A 21,821-nucleotide genomic window follows, 5' to 3' on the forward strand; every position below is an offset into this window, starting at 1 on the left:
CCCAACATCCTAGGCTGGCAAATTCAGAAAACCAGAACCGCTTAGTTTTCTGGAGGGCGATGTAATAGAATTATGGAAGTCTACTAAAACAGTCTCCGGATCAACTTATACGTGGTGCAACTAAGGTGGAGTTACTCTGAGTCTCTTTCTCACGCCTCCTTCTCCCCCCTGGACCTCGGGGTCCCTTCTGAAAGGGCCCTCTTCCCTCCCCCACATTCCTGCCTCCTTCAACCACCCAGGATTGGGACCTGCCTTTTTTTTTAGCCAGAAACAAGGATAAAGAAGGGAGGATGATTTTGAAGCCAGCTCTGCATCTGTTGGATTGTTCGCCCTCCAGCAGCCCGCCCTTTAATCAGCACGACACAGGATAATTTCCCCAAATCCTTTGTGATATTAAGATATCTGATGTCAACAGCATTTACACGATCGACTAAGGAGATCACTCCACGTGAGGAAAGGTTGATGTGGCAAGATTTGTCCTTGGCAAATCCATGCTAACATCTGGCAGGAGCTGTATTGCTTCAGATTGACCTCTTTATGATCTGCTCCAGAATCCTCCAAGTTATAGATTTTAATACTGATCTGTATGTAGTTTAAGGGATCTTCTTCTCTTTTTTTGCAGATTCCCCCCCCACACACACACACACCCTTCTGTCATCTGGCAGTTGCCAGTTCTGCAGGATTCTCAGTGACTAAGCAGTAGGTCGTCCAAACCAGCAGCAGGATCCTTCGGTATCCTAGGCGGCCGTTCATTTAATGCAGAGAGCTCTTCCCCAAGCATATTTCGGTCAGCCTCATTCTTCTTTCTGGCTCTTCGTCCTGCTTTTTGCATGGCATCTCGTCAGAGAAGATGGAATCAGAACAAGAATTTAGAACCACCGTCTCTGGTTCGATAGCGCTTTAGCATTTTGCCTTCTTTATTGAGCGGTTGGTAGCTTCCTCTCTTCACTCTGAACGCCTCAAGGTGCTCTGCGTTGTTCTTGGCATCCTTTGCTTCCTATCCTCAGTTCGAGTTTTCATTTCCTGTCACCAGATCTACAGTTCTTGGCTGTCTGCAGAGGTGCCCTTGTTCCCAGCCACCAAATGTAACTTCTTCTGGTTTATTTTTGCTTGTTTGGAGATGCCTGGGCTAGGTGAGAAGAACCCAGTCAAGGACAACGGATCCTCCCGTTGTCTGCCTGTGTCCTCTGGCAGCGTTTACCCCCAAGACCACTGGGAATTTCCCGGAAAGACCCTGCTTGCAAATGTCCCAAGCTCATTCATTCTAGATTTCTGAACGTGAATGGGTGTTTTTCATCAACAGTACTGTCCGTAGGTTTTTCCTGTCATCGTCTTCTTCCTCCTCCTCCTCCTCCTCCTCCTCCTCTATTCCTTCTGTACCTTTGGGACTAACAGTATGCTTCAACGTCCTTCCTTTACTATATTTCAGTCCCCCTACTGAGTCTCCATTACAAATACAAAATCCTAATTGCCTTTCTGTCCTTAAGGGCCCAGCGGGGCTGCTGCATTGTCCGAAACTCGTTGTGAGATTTCGGCTCTAGGGTGAGAGGGCTTTTTCAGGAACGGCTCGGGATGGCATAATCCGGGCATTCTCATTCTCTGAGTGAAGATGCAGAGCTTGGGGACTGACTCTGAAAGGGCCCACTGGCCCAGGGTAGACTTGCCAACCCGTCTCCTTCCTAGGCAGGGGGCGGACCCGTCCCAGAGGCCTGGCCTCACTGCGCACTCCAGTCTCCAGCTTCATAAAGGTGTTATTTCGTCTGCCCCTGGATGGATACACCTGCACTTGACTTAAAAGACCTGAGTCTTTGCAACTGCTTCACTTAACAACCCTGTTGCCAGTCCCAATTGGGTTTGCTAAACGAGGAGTGCCTGTATCTCACATTTGGTAGTTGCTGAAGCTTCGGAAACCTTCATGTGTATAACTGCTTTTGAGTTTCTACACCAGTTTTAAGAAAAGGTGCTGCCTCTGGTTTGTGCTGAAATATTTCTGCCTTTCAGAGTCAGGTCAGTTTGGAGGGTTTGTTTACCTTGCAAGGTCAGGTGAGTTTCCACCTCTCTAGAGACTCCCCCCCCTCCCCCCTTATTTTTTTTAGATTGAGCTCTGCAGCCTTCTTTTGCCTCCCTCCTTGTTTCCAGGTCAATTTCAGGAGCTCTTCAGAGGGTTTCCATAGCAATCGAGAGCCTTAATGCTAAGTAAATGGGCTGCTGTTGGCAGAGGGTGAGCTTTGAGCCAGACACATTCCGCTCGGAAGGCCGGACACGATGGTTGGACTGGCTCTTTTCCCAGAGTGACCTTTTGACGGCTCCTTTCTGGTGCTTTATGAACTGCCCTCTAATCCCAGCCATTCCAGGCGGCGCCCCAACATGGTTTGCAAACTGGTTTTAGGGAGGGGTTTTTCCTCCCCAAGAAGGAAGTTTGAGGATGCAAATGTTGCTTACAAGAGTTCTTGCCACCCCAAATATTCTCGAGGCTTGGGGGAAACATCTTGGTCTGTTCCCCTTGCTCTCTGATTTTACCTTAGGAAGTGTTGTAAACTTTATTAAAAGTAAACAAACTGCCTCCTATTAGATCAGGGTGTTATTCAAACTTATTTACGATGCGAGTTGAATTTTAATTCAGCTGTGGAGGTGGTTAGCAGCATCAATTGTCTGGCTGTGTAGTTGACGAGCAGGCTGGCTTGGTTGCTCAACAAGGGAGACGCTGGTGGAGCAGGCACAGCAGCGCCTGCATTTTCTGCGCTGCACGGGAAAGGCGCATCTTCCTTCCCGTCCTGACCGATTTCTACAGAGGGACGATCGAGAGCATCCCGTCATAGGGCATCGCGGTCCCTGCTTCAGACAGGAAGGCGGTGCAGAGAGTGGTGAGGACGGCAGAAAAAGATCATTGGCAGTTCACTCCCTTCCGTCCTGGACATGGCACGTAAACGATACTCGAGCAAGGTCTGCAGGATTGTCTGGGACGCTACACACCCTCTTCACGCCCTGCTTTCCTTGGGAGGATATATATGAGTATTACCTGCATTAGTTAGTTCAAGAGTTGATTCCAGCAGCAATAGTTGTTTTCTCATCATCTCAGGCTCCAGTGCTGCTATCGGTGACATTTTGAGGGAAGACTCAGGAAAACATCTGGTATGGCAAAGCCAGCTGGGAGATTCCAAGCCAGTCACTTTCTCTCAGCCTAGGAAGCAGGCAATAGCAACCCACTCCCAAAACCTTGCCAAGAAAACTGCAGGGTGAGGATGAGTTCAGGTACTTGCCAGGAGTCAACAAGGCCTCAAACATACATAAATAAATAAAACATAATCATAAAAAATTAAATAAAGAAAACGTAAATAATGAAAAAACCAGATCCTGGCTAGAGATTTATTTGAATTTATCCTCTTCTTGAAGGGCCCAATTATATTTACCACCTAAATCTCTTTAAAAGGCAGCCCTTCCGAGATGTTCCGCCAGACTTCCTTTTGTATCTCTTCTGAGTCTTGTTTTTAATCACTTCAGCTACATGCACATAAAATAACCCTGTACTTTGTTTCCAGTACAGAACTTGCAAGGGTTATTTTTTTTCTTTACACCAGTTAAAGCACCAGCAGATGCTTTTCAAAAGGACCTAAAGAGAAGTTTCAACTGGGACAGCTATGCCGTGAAGAATAATTTCTGCATCTGCAATTACGATCTACACGGCTTTAACGAGGTAAGTTTCCTAAGGAATATTGGAAGAAACGAAACCCTCCCAGAATAAGAAAGCAAAGCTTTCTATTTTAATGAGAAGAACAACACACGGAAAAATTAGGAAAATTATATACACTGTTTATTTACCTAATTACCTGTACAGGTTATATTTATTCTGTGATTTGGAAAATCACTGAGTAATAAAATAGTATCTATGTTCGTAATAGAAGATATTCTGTTTTAGAAAGTAAAGCATTTAAATTACTTAGTTCCGACTTTTTAAAGATACAATACACTTATTCACATTCTATTTGACTGAAAATCTCTCTACTCAAAATTCACAGCAGATTATTTTAAATATGTGTTTCACTTAACTAGGGTGCCAATAACTGGCTTATAATGAAATCTGATGTCATTGATATTCTAATACTTACATTAATTTCAGTTATTTTAAAGTTCTTTAAAATTAATTTATCTCCCTAAAGAATTGAAGCATTAATTTTTTAAAACAGTACGAGTGCTAATATTAAACAGAGCAATACAGAACAGTTTGGATTCTGTAAAACTTTTAGTATTTTAAACTGTTTTCTAAATGCCAATATTTTAAACCGAAAGATTATATACACACATGTCATTAAAAATTACCTATGTTCCCTGAACAATATAAATTTTTTATCTTATTTATAATACAATATATACTAGATGCAAAATGCAAACTTCAAGACTTCCATGCCCGGCAGAAATGCACAACAATCAATTTATAGAAAAGGCATGTCTTTTTGTAACTTCACAGCAACACACACACTGCTCTAATTCAAGTAAAATTTAATTATGAAAAAAAGAGCTTGCTTCTATTTTTGCACTAGATCTTGCAGCTTTACACTTCAATTACATACTCCATTCTCCCAATCTTTCCACATCATGTTTTCCACATACTTCAGTCATAACCTATTAAATGGGAATTTATCACACCATATTTTCTGCATAATATGTAGACATAATTTTAAGGCAAGGCAATCTATTTGCAAGGAATAAAAACAGAACAATGTCAGCATTCATCAGTATAAAGTTTTTGGGGGAAAAACAACCCACTGATGTATCGAAGTAGATTACATTTAAGTGCTGTACCTATACAATAAGCTGATTATATGGCATCTTCCATAAATTCACCATTACCACTTACATTCCACAAAGTCTGATGATTTGTTGACGTGTATGAATAATGTAACAGTGCTAATTACTGGACACTATTACTAAGGATTTTTTGGGAAGGCTTGGATATGTCCTTCAAAGTGATCCTGATGTACAGATTTTGAGTAAAAGGCATCTATTCTCCAAATTGGAGTGTTCCAAATTCTTTTAAGGAAGTTGGGACAGCAGATCTTCTCTGGATACAAAACAGAGCAGAGGAATTCAAAGACCAGAGCTATTTTCATCCTGGTAGGTGCCGCGTTATGGATCTTTAGGGATGCTTCTGAATTTGCAGAACAGCAACAATAACTCTTCCCCTCCTTGGAGGGATGAGAAGCTGGATGCACAAAGGCCAAGGACTTTCGAAAGGCACAACTAGGCCGGTGGCCTCCGACCACCCTGGATGGTATGAAGAAGCATCCTGCAGTTTGGCTACCAGATCATTATTTTGTTACTGACAAAAGGAGATTTACCTGAAAGACAAAGTATATTTACTTTTTTTAGAAGCACGAATGACTTCCTTGAAAATTTATAACGCAGATGTCCATTTGCAGTTTCTTCAGGAATTAAAACTACCCATGTCCTCTCTCCAGCCTTTCTACATTCTCCCTGTAGACTTTTGTACCTAAAATTTCACTCCCAAAATAAAGGACAAATAGTTTTACAAACAGAAACTTTTTTTAAAAAAGACAAGAAAATAAGCTGTTAGATACCTGTTCCATTGATGGGCAAGCTATGATCTGGAGATCTTCATTACTAAATTCTTCTTTTAAGACGGCATGCAGCTTTTGAAACACTTGCTGGATATTGTTCTTAAAGAGAAAAAAATACTTGTGACTTCCATTATCCTAAAAGCAGCGTGTATAAACGCTGGGCTCCAAGGTTGCGCGATGGGCTTCCACTCAATCTTGCAATAACGATGCCAAGCATGATAATGCAAAACAGGAATTTCACGTGTGCTAGGTCTAAAGGTGAAGGCGTTATGCATGTGTTTACAAATAACGTTTGATGCTACCAAAGACTTACCCTAACGGGCTTGAACAAGATGAATTCAGTGTCCTTGTTGGACAAATAAAGTGACATACTCTGTAAGGTTGGCGGCAGTTTTGTTTTTATCCTCTTGTATGTTGATGACACCAAGTCACTGATCTTCACTGTAAATAAAACACACACAAAGACGCTCATGCTACAGAATTTCTTCCGAAACAGTTCTGGAAAATATCTCTTTGTGTTTTAGGATGCTTTTCTTTTTGTTGACTACATTTTTATATACGTAGGCAAATCACTCCAAAATCAACAACAAAGCATGGGAACAAATAATACATTTAAGAATGTGATTACTAGGAATCCTTGATTTATAACTCTAGTTCAGCCCCACAATTTCAGTCGCAAGTTGTGATAGTTTTGAAGCCAGTCACCCTGTGACTGGACCTGATCTTATGAGCATTTCTGCAGGGTTAGTAGAGTTAAGCGGACAGGGCAGTTGTTAAGCAAACCCACTGTTTTGTAACAGTTACAAAACTGTTACACCTGTTGTGACTTCAACAGGTCACTAAGCGATCGGTTGTAAGTCATGTGCCATCATCCCTTCTGTGGGATGGTAGCTAAAAAGGACCAAGCAGTCTTAAGAGGGGTTCCACTTTAAAATACAACATTGATTTCTTCCACTAAGGTTAAATTTTGCCTAATTAAATTGGAAACAGATTGCAGCTGACTGGAGAGCAATCAACCCCCCCCCCTTGCACCTACTGACTAAAACTTGCACCGGTGATTGTACTTAAAAAGCCTTCAAAATAAACAGCTCCACATTGTGAGTTTAACAACCCTGTGCTAGAGAGATCACAGAGTTTGTCACTGTTGGAAAAACCTACCTGGTTGCGCCCAGGGCTGGTGCGAGAGATTGTACTTAGGGCCCCTGGCAGAAACCACTGCGGTCAAGGCCAAAACCTAAAGGAACCAGAAAAAGGAAATAGACGGACTGTGTTAAATAGGTGTATGATATTTCACAAATAGCATCTCGGTGGGCTCAAAAGGCTTCGAATGTCCCGGAGCCCTTTCACTGGCCTCCAGCAGCGAACCTGCCCATTCGCAGGTCGTCCTTTTCTTACTTACAAAGTCTCAAGCCTAAGCAGGCCAGACTGGCTGATCGAGACAATAATGGTGGATTCCCAGTATTTCAATACCTTTGACAGGAATTCCTGCAGGGGTTCCACCAGCTGCTTCGTCTGCTGCTGGATGAACTGCTCGCAGGCCAGCTTCAGGTGCCGGTCCACGTCCTTCTTGGAGTCAATGTAATGCTCCCTTATTTCTGGCGTGCCCTGCGAGAGAAAGGCGGTGGGGGGCGGGGCCTTCGGAAATTGCCACACCCCCAAAATCATTTTCTCACGCCCGTCCACGTTTCAATAGGTGTTCCTTTACCTCCAGTAAGAACTGTATAATTGCATTGCTGCTGCTTAGTCTGAAGAACTGGGGAACGGTCATGGGGTTCAGGATTTTAAAGGCAGCATCTGTGAAAAGAGAACTGTTTTAAGGAGTACTTGTGGATATTTGTCTTATGCATTCAAATGAAATGGAATTTGTAAGAATACTCATGCAAATTTTGAAGATCACATAGAAATCATATGTATGCGGTATGTAATAGTGATGTTTTCTTAGTAATATCCAGCCTATTGATAATGCCAAAGATGCTTCTTCAAGAGGCAACTGGACTTTCTTGGGTTTTCCTGTAATTCCTTTGAAGTCTGTATCTTAAGTAATATGTGGAACGAGTTCTCTCCTCTTCCTTTGAAATCGATGTACTATTCCTCCCCCTCTCTTTTGTACACATATCCACCCCACCCCCACCTACCATCCCTTTCATTTCATCAGTAACTCTGCTTTTATAGTGAATAACACAGGATAAAATTCTGACAGGCAAGAAAAGCCAAAGACAAAATATTGAGTTTTCTTAAATTTTGTGTAGGAGGAAAAAACAAAGGTGTTTTTTTTCCAGGAGGCAACTGGACTTTGTTTTTCTTTGAGGACGTTTCGCTTCTCATCCAAGAAGCTTCCTCAGCTCTGACTGGGTGGTGGGGAATGGAAGTATTTATACTCCTTGCAGACAGCTGGTCATTTGCCTTCTTTTAGGGGGTCATTGAGGCCACTTGGAGGCTTATCTGTGTCCACAGGGTCACCTGAGTGGTGCAAATGGTTCCTGTAGTCTCCTTCCCCCCCCCCCCCGGAAATCCATTCATACTCCCACACCATCAGAAGGGTGTTCTTCCCAAAGTGCCTGGCTAAAGGTCCATGGAGATTCTCCGCCCTCCAGGTCCTGGTTGTCCCAAAGGTGCTTTTCCAGGAGGCAACTGGGCTTTCCTGTTTTTCTTTGAGCACGTTTCGCTTCTCATCCAAGAGGCTTCTTCAACTCTGACTGGATGGTGGGGGAAATGGCAGGATTTATACTCCTTGCAGACAGCTGGGCATTTGCCTTCTTTCAGAGAGTCGCTGAGGCCACCTGGAGGTTTACCTGCGTCCTCAAGATCACCTGAGTGGTGCGAATGGGTGTGGAGCCTCCTTGGAACTGCTGAAAGGAGTGTGTCTTGTGGAGCTGTGCTTTCGGCAGGATGTTTGCGGAGCCTTCTTGGAACTGCAGAAAAGCATCTTTTGGACAACCAAGAGCTGGATGGCTGAGACTCTCCATAGGACATTCAGCCTATGATAAAGCTTTTATTGAAATGCATCTTGTACTCAAACCGTACAGGGTACAACTCGTTATCTACCCATTCCAATTTCTGACCAAGAACGCCCTCTACGGACAACGGAAGGCCTGCAAGATTCTGTTCCTGCAGCCTGATGCTAAAGTACGTTTAGCTGACCTAGTCCTGCTTCCTGCCTGCTCTGCCCAGCCGGACTCCCATCGGTCAGGGGGAGGAACTTTGGCTTCTCACCCCTGCTGCGCTTGGGATACCTTAAACTACAGCCCTTCAATACAAGTCAATACCTCTGGTTTTCTTCAGATCCAGCGAAATTTCCTTAATGGTGAATTCGGTGTGGAAGGGAGCAATTTGCTCACGAAGAATCAAAAGGTGCTTTATTAGAAAAAGCTGACCGTCGATTTGTGTCTAAATACAACAACAACAGAGGTCAAGGCAGGTGGACACAGAGCAGCGGCCTGTAACTGATCAAAATAAGCCCGAAGCGCTTTTGAGGCCACACAGACTGAATGTTGGCAGACTGGACGGCCTCCGTCCCATCAGAGCAACCCCCCCTGCCCCTCCCTGAATCCAGCCACCAATGCCTCCCCCTCCCCCTCGCAGTCCTCCTGCTTCTGACCAGTGTTTATACCGGACCTTGTTTTTAGCAATAGCCTCTGCAGCCGCCAACAAGGACTGTATGCAGGCCGAGAGCACCTCCTGCGACAACCCTTGGAAGACCGTTCTCTGGAGGAGGGGGGGAAAAAGGCAGCTTTTCGTACCATTTTAATTTCACCCAGCACAGATGATACAGCCGACACCCTCATTTTGCCTGGTTAACTGTGATTTATTTACCTTAACTTAGCAGGGAATAAACCTGAAGCAGCAGGCCAAGTTAATTTTAAAAATGTACATTTGTCCATGCCATTCTAATTTTTAACATATTGGGGGAAATTAAAATAAGTGTGAGGTAAAGTCAAGAGGTGCAAAACATACAAATGTGGGAGGAAATTCATATTTCAGAAGTGAAGTGATTTGTAATTCTGCAGCTGCAAAAGGATCATTAGGCTACTATTACGCATTTAAAACTGAAATATACATTATCAAATGATAAACTTTAACTCTTTAAATATTTCTGTGAAACGGCTGCCGTAAACTTTTAATGCCAGAGCTATTAAAAGTCTATCAGATATAACCCAGGAGTTGACTTTCTGTCTTAATTCTAACTTTAGAGAAGGTTAACCATCGAAAATCCTATGTGGTGTGAGGTGAAACAAAGCCTGTTTTTTTGTTTTTGTATGCACAGAAGACAAAATTTCAGTGTGCCAGCTTTGGCCTTACATGCACATGCTCTAAAATTCTTGAAATATTTTTTAAAAGTTTTAACGTGAGCCGAAAACCGCTTACATCCATGCACCTATAAAGCTTGGAGAGGCAGACCAGGGTCCTCCTGACGGTGGGATACCACATCCCGTGGAGGTCGGCAGGGGAGACGGTGCTGTGGGCTCTCGGACTGCAAGGCTCCGCCGTGTCTGTAAACGCAGAAGGTAGCAGATTTAAGGACACCCAGTTATTCTGCAGGGTTACCGGTAAGGTAACCAAATGCCTGCTGGGCCCATGAAAAGCATTCAAAGCTGTCACAAAGGAGGTCTTAAAACCCAAAATTCTTCAAAAGCTTTTACAGTCACACGTTCCCTGTGTAATCTACACTATTCCCTTCTGTGAGATGGTTTAGATCAGTGTTTCTCAAGCTTGGCACCTTGAAGATAATGTGGATTTCAACTCCCAGAATTCCCCAGCTAGCACAGATGGCTGGGGGACTCTGGGAGTTGAAGTCCACACGTCCTCAGGTTGCCAAGTTTGAGAAACAGTCAAGTTTCTAGTTTAGATCGTAAGGGATCCTCTCCCTACTGCACCGTATTACACCATCCGCTGTACTTGGAGCCGAAGGAAGCTTCTGAGCTTTTCAGAGCTGTTGGGCTGAAGCCCCAGGCTCTTGAAAGGCAGGGCAAGGCTCAATCCTCATCCTTTAAACCGAACAACGTTCAGAAAACAACAACCGTCCTAAAGCAACGACTGGTATAATCTTTCAAAGAGAGACTTAAGACTGATCCACACAAGCCAACGGAGTGGTTTGCGTTTGTTTTCCTCCTGAGATTTCTAGATACCGAGAATCAGGGGTCCAAATACAATTATCACCAGCAAGCTGTTTCAAGGACACAACTTTGCACAACTGCACATACATACCAAGTTTCACCTCGCTGCAGGCGCCTGGATCTTCCTGCTTTGGAGCTGACAAAGAAGCCTCAGGGGGGAGCTTCTTCTCCTCTTGTAAGCTCTGGGCAATTTGCTGCCAGGAAAAACCCATTTTGTGAAGAAGCCCATGAAAAACGTTTTGCTTATTTTATTATTTGTTATAATTATCTCTCTCTCTTTCTGTCCTCAGTGCTGATCTCACTCGATACAGAATGATTCTCTGGAGCTAAAAATCTTCCTGCAAAAATAGAGTCTGGTATAGCAGACGATTGATATAAAACTGAATCTTATTTATAGGACATCATTTTCGTTCGACCTCAGTCAGTGTTGTTGTACAAGAAAGCCCTCAACCCCGAGTGGGCATTTTGCTTAATAACTTATGACAGAAACTGCAGGCTCAATTGCGGTCATAGGTTGAGGACTGTATGTTTATACAGATTTAGTTTAAAATAGAATAGAGCTGGCAGGGACCTTGGAGGTCATCTAGGCCAGCCCCCTGCTCAAGCAGGAGAACCTACATCATCTCAGACAAGGGACTGCCCAGTCTCTTCTTAAAAACCTCCAGTGATGGAGCACCCACAATTTCTGGTGGCCAGCAGTTCCACAGCTTAATTGTCCTCACTGTTAGGAAGTTGTCCACATGGACGTGCAAGGAAAGGGGCAAAATGGAGACAATTTTGTGCCCTCTCCATTATCTTCTCACCAGCTTAACACAGTTCAATGCCTCAAACTCAGGGACTGCATGGCAATGTTTGACTCCTCAAAATAACAATTTTTATTTTAAAAGTATGAACATTATCAGTCAGTGAGCCGGTGTCCGCCATGCTCGTCATCCTTAACGGCCTCCTCCTGCCAAGACAACGCTTCGTTTTCCTCTGCCGAACGCTTACCTCCATCATTTCCAACTTGGCAGGATAGGCCAGGTCCCCGGGGGCAGGCTTGTAGCCCAGAATGTCGGTCTGAATGTAGATGTGGGTCCTGTAAACCAGCCGCTCTTGAACATCTTCCAACATCTGCTTCACTCCAGCAGCGAAAGCGCCCAGTTGTTTCACTGTGAAAAAAATTAAAGTCACCCCTCTCTTCTACTTTCTCCCAGTGATGATAAATAAAATTCTATCCACTAATTCTGTCCAGGTGCAAACAGTATTGCTATAAAGACCCTGAACTGAATTTAGGATCGATCTCTTCATTGTAACCATTTTTTACTTGCCGCTGTATTTCATTTCCCAACAGGGGAACAGAGTACTGACTCTGCAGAGGATGGACAGACTTCCAAGAATAAAACCAGAACAATTTTATTTGATACGTTTACATATTAATTACTAATGTTAAGATTGGTGTGTGTGTGTGTGTGTTCCGTTGTAATCCTGAAAAGGTTGCTAAGCGATTGATTGCTAGTGGAGGATTACCTGCACACACCATCCAGTGATGTTTAAAATGCTCCCTCTTACCTCGATTGCTTCATTCTTATTTGCTCCACTTACTGTTGTTTTGCACGTGATCTTCGAGCATTTCATTTTTAAGGATCCCGCAGAGTTCAGACAAAGTTTCCAAATGAATTACGTGGATGATCAGCGGCCTGAAGACGTCGTATAATGACAAGCACAGCTTTTCCAAGAGCTGACTAAAAGAGAGGAGAACAATCAATCAATCAAAAGATCGGAAGTGTTACTAAGTGGCTGGCCCTTTCCAACAAAAAATGAAACCTAATGCATCCAGCTAAAAGCGGATGGATAAGTGGGCAATTCCTCTCCACACTGCTAGTAGGATTTCGTACGACAAATGATAATAGGACATAAGTCACCTACTCCAGTTTGGGTGTTGGCTTCGTGAAGAACTCGTCAAACAGCTGATGCTCGTCCTGGCACACGTGAACCATAAAGGCACAGCCGCTTCGTACCTGAGATCAATTAAAAACAACAACAGATGCACAGACCTATTGCTATGATCCCTGAACTCCTTCCTCTACTGCTGAAATCTACCAAGGATGATGACTTGGCAGTCAGGAACACTTTACTGCCACTCCCTGAGCTGTCGGACCAGAGCAGCGGGAGTGTCACATGGCCGGCTGAGCCACAGCTTCTCCGTGTCCGCTTTCCAGGCCCTTAATTTATGGACTGGATGGTCACCCAATGCTATTGAAAGAAGCACTGCTTGCAGTTTCAGTCAAGATATAAATGACTATTGCAAAGTCAGATTAGGAAGCACAATTACTCAACACACGCTATTCGGGTTTTAGCCAACCTTAGTTAATTAATTCTCTCTCTCTCTAGGATCTCTCAGAGCACAATGAATTTAAAAACATGTCTGCCTGTAAGAAAACTGGCCAAATAAAATCAAAGTTCCCCAGGCAATTTTGATCTCTTTTGGAATTGTTAAAAAAAAATCACGGCTTGCTGCATGATAAAACAGAGAGAGAAAAATACATTTCACTGAAAGCTAAAAAAAAAATACTCTTATGTGAGTAGAATAGAAAGTATTTTTCTATTAAATTCAAAAGTAACCGTTTGATTAAAAAAAAGGAAAACACAGAAAGATAAAACGGTGAAAAACACGACTTTACCAGAGCACAATGATCTCTGTTGTTTCGATTTGTTAATTCTGTGACAGTGCTGGTAATGCTGGGCCCCAACAGGTGTTCCCTCTGATGAAGGTAACAGAGGTGGACGTCACTTAACAGCTGCCGATATCTAGACAAAGGAGCGGGTGTTTCAGAGAGAAATTCAATTTTAGAGATAGTAAACAAATCACTTTTTATATCCCTGTTCTCTGTTTTCTTCTCTGCGAAGAATAGGCAATAAAAAGTGAACGATTTGGGGGGGGGGAGGGGGGCTGCAGTCATTTGCATGCCTGAAATTATGCAGACAACCACTGTGAAACAAGAGTGCAGCTATTGTACCATTTTCAACGTTAGGTATAATTTTAAATCGTTCAGGGATGTCCATTAAAAAAACAACCCTGGAAATACTCAACCATTTATGGCCTCACCCACAAGAGGCTGCCTTGCCCAGTCACTTAAAAATAATTCTCAGCCCAGAAAACTATGCAAATCTTCAGCTTAAAAAAACTATCAAAAGATTGCTTGCTTCCAGTCGGTTGTTAAAGGCAAAAAAAAGGAATATGAAGTTGGCTTCTTTGATTGTGGCTAAAACATGGAATAGTTTTTGAACATTCTGGATTTTTGCCAACATTTGGACAGAAACAATATTTTTTGGATTGGTAAATGGTTGGGAGGGGGAGATGAAGGGAGCTATGTTAAGTAATCCCCTAGGGCAGGGGGTCTTCAAACCTGGCCCTTTTATGACTTGTGGACCTCAACTCCCAGAATTCCTCAGCCAGGCACACGTGGAATTCTGGGAGTTGAAGTCCACAAGTCATAAAAGGGCCACGCTTGAAGACCCCTGCCCTAGGGGGTGGAGGAGCCATCCATCTGCCTCTCCTTGCTGCAAAGAAGACGGGGAGAGTTAGTTCTCCGTCCTTTTTTTCCATTTATCTTCCTTTCTCTCCATTTTCTTTTTTTTTTCCTTTTTGCACTTAGTATTTCTTCTTTTTTCTTCCGATTTCAGTTTGCACTGGCTTCCACCACTGTAAAACTGTTTAATGAAAGGTACTTTTTTTAAAAAAAAAGAAACCGGCAGAATGCAGCAACTCTTGAGAACGTCTTAGGCGCGTCGCTCTCTTTCTAAGGCTTCCAGGACGGAAGGACGATGGACTGAAATGATCCTGGACTTAAAGGACCTCCAGTGCTACGTACAGTTCAAAGAAGAAACCACAGAAATGTGACTTCAAGAAGTGCAGTGAGAATGACGGAGAGACCAGAGACGAACGGAAAGGGAAGGAGCTGTCGGGGTCTTCCGAGGGCAGAGAAGCCAGGCGGATCCCCAAACTCCCCCGCCAGGTGGCCTCCTGCGTGCCTGCCACAGAGTCACCGATCCTCACCCGTCTCCAGCTGCTCGCAACGTCCCGAAGCCCTGAGCTGAGCTGAGCTGAGGGGGCCACAGGAGGAGAAGCCAGAGGCTGCCCCACTGGGGCCAGGGCTGGGCCTCCCCCACCAGGCCTGCTGTGCTCAAGGGCAGAGTGAGAATCAGGTGGCCCCTTCTTGGGCCTCAATCCACAGGATAGTACTTTGCATTAATTTTAATATAAAATGCAATAAATAAGATTCTACATACTCTGGCATCCTCTCAGATCGTTGCTCGATTTGTTCAAACAGCGTCTAGGGAAACAGAGGAAAATGAAGGTAAATGGCAATTTTTCTTTTAATCCCATTCATTAATTCCCCAGAATCCTCTCTACACTCCAAAAGAGTGGAAAAAACCTCACCTTTCTCTCCTGCTAGACTAGAGTAAGTGCCTTTCCTCTTCAATCCTATTAGTTCAAATCTCCCAATGTTTTTTTTTTAAATGAAGAGTCAGGTATAATTTCACGACCCAGTAGAGAAAGAATATAAAATCCCAAATCCCGACACGTTCAGGTAAAGCAGCCAATTCCAGAGACTAAGAGATAGCGAAGTGAAGCCAATATAACAAAAGTTTGTTTCAATTATATAAAAAGAGGATTAACTGGCTGTCATCTTTGATCTTGCAAAATGAACGATCTGCTGGTCCAGCTGGCTTTTATCCGAGTTATACGGCAGTATTCTCGGTGAGCGCCAAAGCCTGGACGGCCAGGACGCGGCGGAAGCATCTTCGGCACCCACCCGCCAGCTTTGGCCACAGACCCAAGTTCAGAATGTGGATCTCAGCACTAAGTGTGCAATTGTCAATTTTTAATGTATTCTCGTAGGCCGACAGGCATACATAAACAAAATGAGTAAGTTTTGTTTGAGTATAAAGTAAATAACCTTTCATAATGATGTTATATTCCTCCTGACAATCGCCCTCCACCGCTTGACTTACCCTGACTTTGGGTGCAGCAGCTCTGAACTTCAAATAAAATAAAGTAAAGGCGTTGTCTGAATTTGGAGCAACCAGAGGATCCTAAAAGAAACAGAGAGTTATCTCCCTGCTGTATTATTGCACAACGGGGGAAAATATGCACGACGTATTCAGGACCAGGGCCAGGCACCCGAGGAGGCTGGGGAACCACAAGCAGTAGAAACCACACGCAAACCCTTGTTCTAGAATACAAGAGATCTGCTGAAGTTGTCAGAATCAACACCTGGAAGCACAAACTGTAAAGTGCAGCCAACGGCTGAGGGCAAAATCTGGCTGCGGAAGCAAAACAAGAGCGCTGAGACTTATACGCCGCTTCACGGTGCTTCGCGGCCCTTCTCTAACCGGTTTACAGAGTCGACCTATTGCCCCCCCCCTTTTCCCAACTATCTGGGTCCTCATTTTACCGACCTCGGAAGGAAGGCTGAGTCAACCTTGAGCCAGTGAGGACTGAACTAGGGACACCAAGTCCTGTGAAAAAGTGTTTGTCCTCTTTGGGGGTTTTCTGAATCCAATTTTCTCTCTCTCTGTCCCTGAACGTAAGTCCTAACGAAATGGAAAAGGGGGGGGGGGGGGCTGGCTGAACAGAGAACACCAAAGGCGGGTATTTATTTCATCCAAGAGAAAATGCAACCTTTGGTCAAAACAAAGTTGCCCATCCTTGCATCACCAATAAGACACTGCTGAGGACATTTCTGCAGATGATTTTCATTCAGCGCACATGTAACACTAATATATATTAATTAATAACATACCCTTTTAATTAACTGATTTGTGAGGTTCTGTAGGGTATTCACAGTATATGTTTTCATAAGATGTACGGCTTTAGAGAGACACTGGTTACACTTTGCCAAATACACAGCGTAGTCCCTAAAATTTGGCTGCAAGAGAAGGAAAGTCTGTTAAACAAGAACAACAAATAAAAAAGATGGATCTCCTGCTTCAAACTGAACGTGCAGAAGCTTTTTAGATAATCAAAGCACCCTCTGCACCAAATTAAAAGCAAGCAAAAATGCCATTTCTGTTATGGTATCCATCCTTGGCAACTTTAAGACTTGTGGACTTCTGGGAGTTGAAGTCCACAAGTCTTAAAAGTTGCCAAGGTTGGACACCCCTGACTTAACTACTGGGGGGAAAAAGAACATAATCTTTTATTCATGATATTGCTCTGGCTTTAATAACTTTATTTATTAATTGAATTTATACACCACCCATCTCTCTCTCACACACAAAGTCCGTGCAAAAATAAAATTAAAAAGATGGGGAGAGAGCGCCCTCAAGCCACCAGAACGGCGGTTGTGCCCTTTAGAGAGAGCCCTGCGAAGGACATGAATAATACCTACGTGGGAGGAGACGTAGGCCACGCAGTCGTCCAGTTTGTTCAGCATCGGGATGAAACTTTCGCCGCTGACAGACAGGGTAGGTGAATTCAGTTTCTGACAGGGGCAAAAACAGACCGAAGTATAGAATAAATAAAAATGCACAACCAAAGAAATCTCAATTCAGTACAACTGCTACACGATGCGCTCTCCAGCTTTCACAAAAATAGTATCTCGTTAGCAACATTATCTCATTATTTTGTACCAGTTTTTACACTTTGAGAATTCTCTTTGGAACGACCGTCTTTTTAATCCCAGTTCCATTAACAGAGAAGATTTAGGAAGCTCAATCCACAGCCTTTCCACGGGCTTTGAAAAAATGCCAGCCGGTTCTCCGTAGGAGGAAAAGAATCAAGGATCCTCTGACTAGGGGAGGAGGAGGAAGTGGAGGGATCTGGGCCCCTGGATGAAATTTCTGTTGCTAAGCAAAGTGCAGCATCGCATGGCTGCCGTTGTTAGGTGAATCCTGCACGGTTGTGGCAGTGAAGGAAGGTCGTAAGGGGCCTTCTAAGTCGTGCGCCAAGTGCCCCCATCACAATCACCTGACCCCATGCTGGGGACCTGCTGTGAGTGCCCCCTCTTTCAGCACCAGGGTTAACTTTGAATGGTGGCTTGTGTATATGCTCCACCTTCCTCTACTGTCTTGTTTTTACTCTACCATTTTAATACATCTTACAGAGTTTTCCTCCTTTGCTGTCTTTCAGGATGAAAATAAGATTACTCGGAATAAAATTTTAATGAGTTCTATGTATATTTCTGAGTTTACTAGGTTTCAGGCTTAAAACAGCAACTATTAACTAAGAACAGCTAATCGTCAGCATTCATTATGTGCTTTTTAGAAAGAGCTTCTAATGCAAAGACTGGGCTGTTCTGGAGATGGTAAGAGGCTGAGCAGCAACAGACTTACTGTGTTAATATTTTCCAGTTCGATGAAATAGGAGAGTTTCTGATGGATATTTTCTGCCAGGTCCACCAGCTCTGACTATTTAGAAAGAAATATTAGCAGGTAATTAAAAGCATGGTATAAGATGCAACATGGAGTCTTTAGCTGCCTCTTAAAAAACATAAAATATTTGTAGGCTATTTATATTAGCATTTTAGTATATTTCCTAACATTTCACTTGGATATACATTTGATATGGCAGTGATATACAGAGGGCAATAATGCTATTGTAACGAACTAAGTTAACCGATTATTTTTTAATTCATAATTAAGGAGCAAGTTGTACTGCGATGACATCACTCTGGTGTCTTCATTCCAGTGTACTGGCCTAGAAACCAGGAGATGGTGAGTTCTAGGCTTCCCTTCGGCACGAGCGCCGGATGGGCGTCTTTGGGCCAGCCCCTCCCACACAGCCCAATCTGCCTCACAGGGTTGTTGTTGTGTGGGAAATAGGAAGCAGGAGTATTAGGTGTATTTATGCCACCTTACCTATATCTAAATTATAGATACAAGGCAGGATAATAGCTACAATAACCGTTCTTCTTACTTATGAGCCATTGGCTCACGGTTACAGACCTCCATCTCTTCAAGAGTTATATTTGTGGTAACTACACGTCAGAGGGGGGAAATACAGCCAAATCACACGAGGGCGAAGGCATGTGACGCTAGAGTCCAGAACATCCAATCCCTGCCTTGGGAACGCAAACGCCGATCTCGTTACCTGCTCTTTTAACAGTTGCTCGCAGGCTTCATGCAGGGTTCCCGTTCTGGTCGAGACAAAGAGGTATTGTTCCTGCAGTGACTTCAGGTGCTGAAGAGCACAATTCACGTCACTCAGTATGGCATCACACTGCTCTTCAAATCCGGAATAAGCTGCCCTGGTCAGCCTGGAGAAACAGGAGAGCGCCTTTAAGGGTTTGCAGCAACGAGGGCATTGATGAAACGATGCAGAACTTTTGGGCCGCCTGTTGAATAGCTACTGCACGCAGAATTACATGCGGTAATTCTGTGTGTACCGTGGTTCATTTGAGGCACTCCCACGGGAAGGGGAAACGGTCAAAAAGAAAGAAGTTCACTGAAAAAAATAGCTCTGGGTAAACTGGAGAAATAACAGAATATACAAAATAACTCTATGATTCAAGGCTGGGGAATGATGGTGTACAAGATCGAGGAATTAAAGTTTGTATCGGCTGCTTTAATTATTATTGATGGCTACTACACATTGTTATTCAAATTACAATTAAGGGAATAAATACATATACAGACCGATATTTGGTCTCTTCATCTTGATCCATCTGTGCACGAAGTTGATCAAACCACGAGAAGAACTAGACGAGTGAAAGGATAAAGCTCTTAAATATCACCCTTAACTCAGAAGAAGCAGACAATTCATTCTCTGCATTGTTTGCCGTTGCTCTAAAAATGTTGTTGAAGAAAATAACATTTTATCAATGTTAACCAAAATCTGAAGAGAGCTGCATAGATTTTTCCCCCCTTCCATCTTGGCAAGGTTTTCCACAAGTGGTTTGCCACTGTCTCCTTCCTAGGGTTGAGCGAAACCGACTAACTAACCCAAGGTCACAAGCCAGCTTTGTGTCGAAGGCTGAACTAGAGTTCACCATCTCTCGCATTCCAGCAGGATGCCTTAATCACTGCACCAAACTGGCTCTCAAGCGCTGTTATTATTTCTATTTGCATAAACGTGTGGGTTCTTCCCTCCCAAATCCCAGCATTCACTTTCCCTCCGATTTTCACCCAAGCTAAAAAGACAGAAATGTACTACGTCAACCCAATGTAACTTGAAAGCCCACTCTGCAGTTCGGGTAACAAATTAAGGTGGTTTTAGACCAGGGGTGTCAAACTCCCGGCCTGCGCGCCCGACGCATCATCCAGAAGCCACGCCCACCCCATTGCCAGCAATGGCAAAACTGTCCCGATACGTTGCACGACATCACATGACTTTGCAAGTTTGACAGGTCTGCTTTAGATGCATTGAATCCAACATCAGCAGACCCCTCAAAATGACCCAACTGAAGAAAGGAGAGGCAAACATTGCCAGCTATCCAGGAACTGGTTATTTCAGTCCCAACTGGAATTGGAAAGCTAATGGCCAAATCAGTAATTAGAGCTATGCAGTGATATGAATTTGAAAAGGAAAAGATAATTTGCTTGTTCCAGCCATCTGAACCTCTTTAAATCAAATGCATTTTTTTCCTGGCTCCGGCTGGTCAAAGAAAGACATTCTTCCTGTATGCTCCAAATCATATTTGCCTTTTGCAACTCAATCTCTGCACAAGTAGTCATCTGTAGTTTTTTGTATTATTCCAGAACCAGAGAAGAGTTTGCTGTTTCTTTGTCTCTTTTTGTTACCTGCTGCGCCGTTTCAATTCTTTCATTTTCCATACCAAAAGAAGAGAATCCTTTCAAGAGAATGTTCTCTGTGGATTCCGGCAATGTGGCTGTCAATGTCACAGTTAATGATGGCTGGACAAAACTATTTAAATCTTCTATGGGTAGCTGTTAAAAGAAAAAAAAAATCATTCAATAAGTCTCCTGGCAGTTGACAATATTGTACATTGTATCTGGTTTGTAAGTGATAAACTATTGAAGCGAGGTCTTTACGTACTATAAATATACATACAATATACACATTCAAGTCCTATTTAAATACCAAGGGAGAATCAGGCCTTAACAAACACACCACAATCCTTGAGTAGCAGTAAGAATCACACGGTCCGAGGGCCAAACTGTAATATTAAACTGCAATTAACATTCAGATCATGCTAAAAAGCCAAGCCACACATAAGTTTACCCGTGTAATCTTGACATCCTAAATTGTAATACGGGTACAATTTTCACTTTCCTTTCCCTAGTTCCGGTACATTAAGCTTTCAAAATAATAGAAGGTTAATACACGATGTAGCCAATGCAAAAGAGAACCTTTGTAGCTCAGGGTTGAAACAGGAGCCCCGGCTGGTCTCTCCAGCTGGGAGGTTTTCCTGCAGACCGGATCCCATCATCAGGGCTGGGAGGCTTTGCTAGAGCCAAACCCTCCGCCCCCCTTCTAGACCGACGGTGTTGATGCCCCCCCCCGTCTGGGCCACCCTCCGGCCCGGCTGCTCTCCCCACTTTTGCCCCGGGCGGCGTGTCCGGCCGGCCGGCCCGCGTTTTGGGGCAGCCTGGGCTCCTTCAATCGCTAACTCCTCCAAAGAGAGTGGCTTTCTCCGCCGCCCCGCCTGGCCCGGCCTTGCCCGCCGCCCCTCCCGCGGGGCTTCCGCGTGGCCCCCTTTCCTCCCGCCCTTCCCGCCCCCTGACTCCCGCGGGAGGGGCCGGCCTACCTCCGGCGGCAGGGGCAGCCCCGGCGAGGCCCCGCGCAGCTCCAGCACCGAGTCCCGCTGCCGCTCGCTGAGAGGCGCCGAGGGCCGCTCGGGGCGCTCCCACCAGCTCAGCCGCTCCGCCGCCGCCGCCGCCGCCGCCATCCTCGCCCGCGGCCAGCAGCGCCGACGAGGCGGAAGGAGGGGCCGCGCGGGCTACGGAAGCCGAAACGGGGAAACATCCGCCGAGAGCGGCGCCGCTTCCGGTGCGGGGCTCCGGAAGTGGGTGGCCCGCGGACCCTAGACTTGCGAGCGTTAGAGTGACCCGTGGAAGGCGATTCCAAGCCCGCCCCGCAGTTCTTTGCCTTCCCTCCGCGGGGAGCTGTTTTCTCGCGCCCCAAAATGCCCGCAGAGCACCCCGACATTGTTCTTCCCTCCAGTTGGTATTTGGAGGAGGGGTG

The 21,821-nt window shown here is 44.5% G+C and overlaps 1 protein-coding gene across 1 annotated transcript; it reads right to left on the bottom strand.

Moving 5' to 3' along the window:
* Positions 1-3,796: 3,796 nt before the first annotated feature.
* Positions 3,797-21,563, bottom strand: COG3 (component of oligomeric golgi complex 3). The gene is made up of 23 exons (XM_081326979.1): positions 21,385-21,563; positions 20,417-20,563; positions 19,313-19,374; positions 18,768-18,933; positions 18,011-18,085; positions 17,068-17,160; positions 16,480-16,605; positions 15,689-15,769; positions 14,963-15,006; positions 13,354-13,480; positions 12,599-12,690; positions 12,275-12,414; positions 11,681-11,841; positions 10,782-10,884; positions 9,942-10,066; positions 9,192-9,281; positions 8,843-8,963; positions 7,282-7,370; positions 7,047-7,181; positions 6,735-6,810; positions 5,890-6,017; positions 5,577-5,675; positions 3,797-5,336 (listed from the first exon to the last, which is right to left on the bottom strand). The coding sequence occupies exons 1-23, from the start codon at positions 21,523-21,525 to the stop codon at positions 5,307-5,309; spliced, it is 2,451 nt and encodes an 816-aa protein (XP_081183105.1). The 5' UTR covers positions 21,526-21,563; the 3' UTR covers positions 3,797-5,306.
* Between the last annotated feature and the right edge of the window lie 258 nt (positions 21,564-21,821).

The sequence above is a fragment of the Vipera berus genome, assembly GCF_964194415.1.
Source record: "Vipera berus genome assembly, chromosome: 4".
Taxonomy (NCBI): domain Eukaryota; kingdom Metazoa; phylum Chordata; class Lepidosauria; order Squamata; family Viperidae; genus Vipera; species Vipera berus.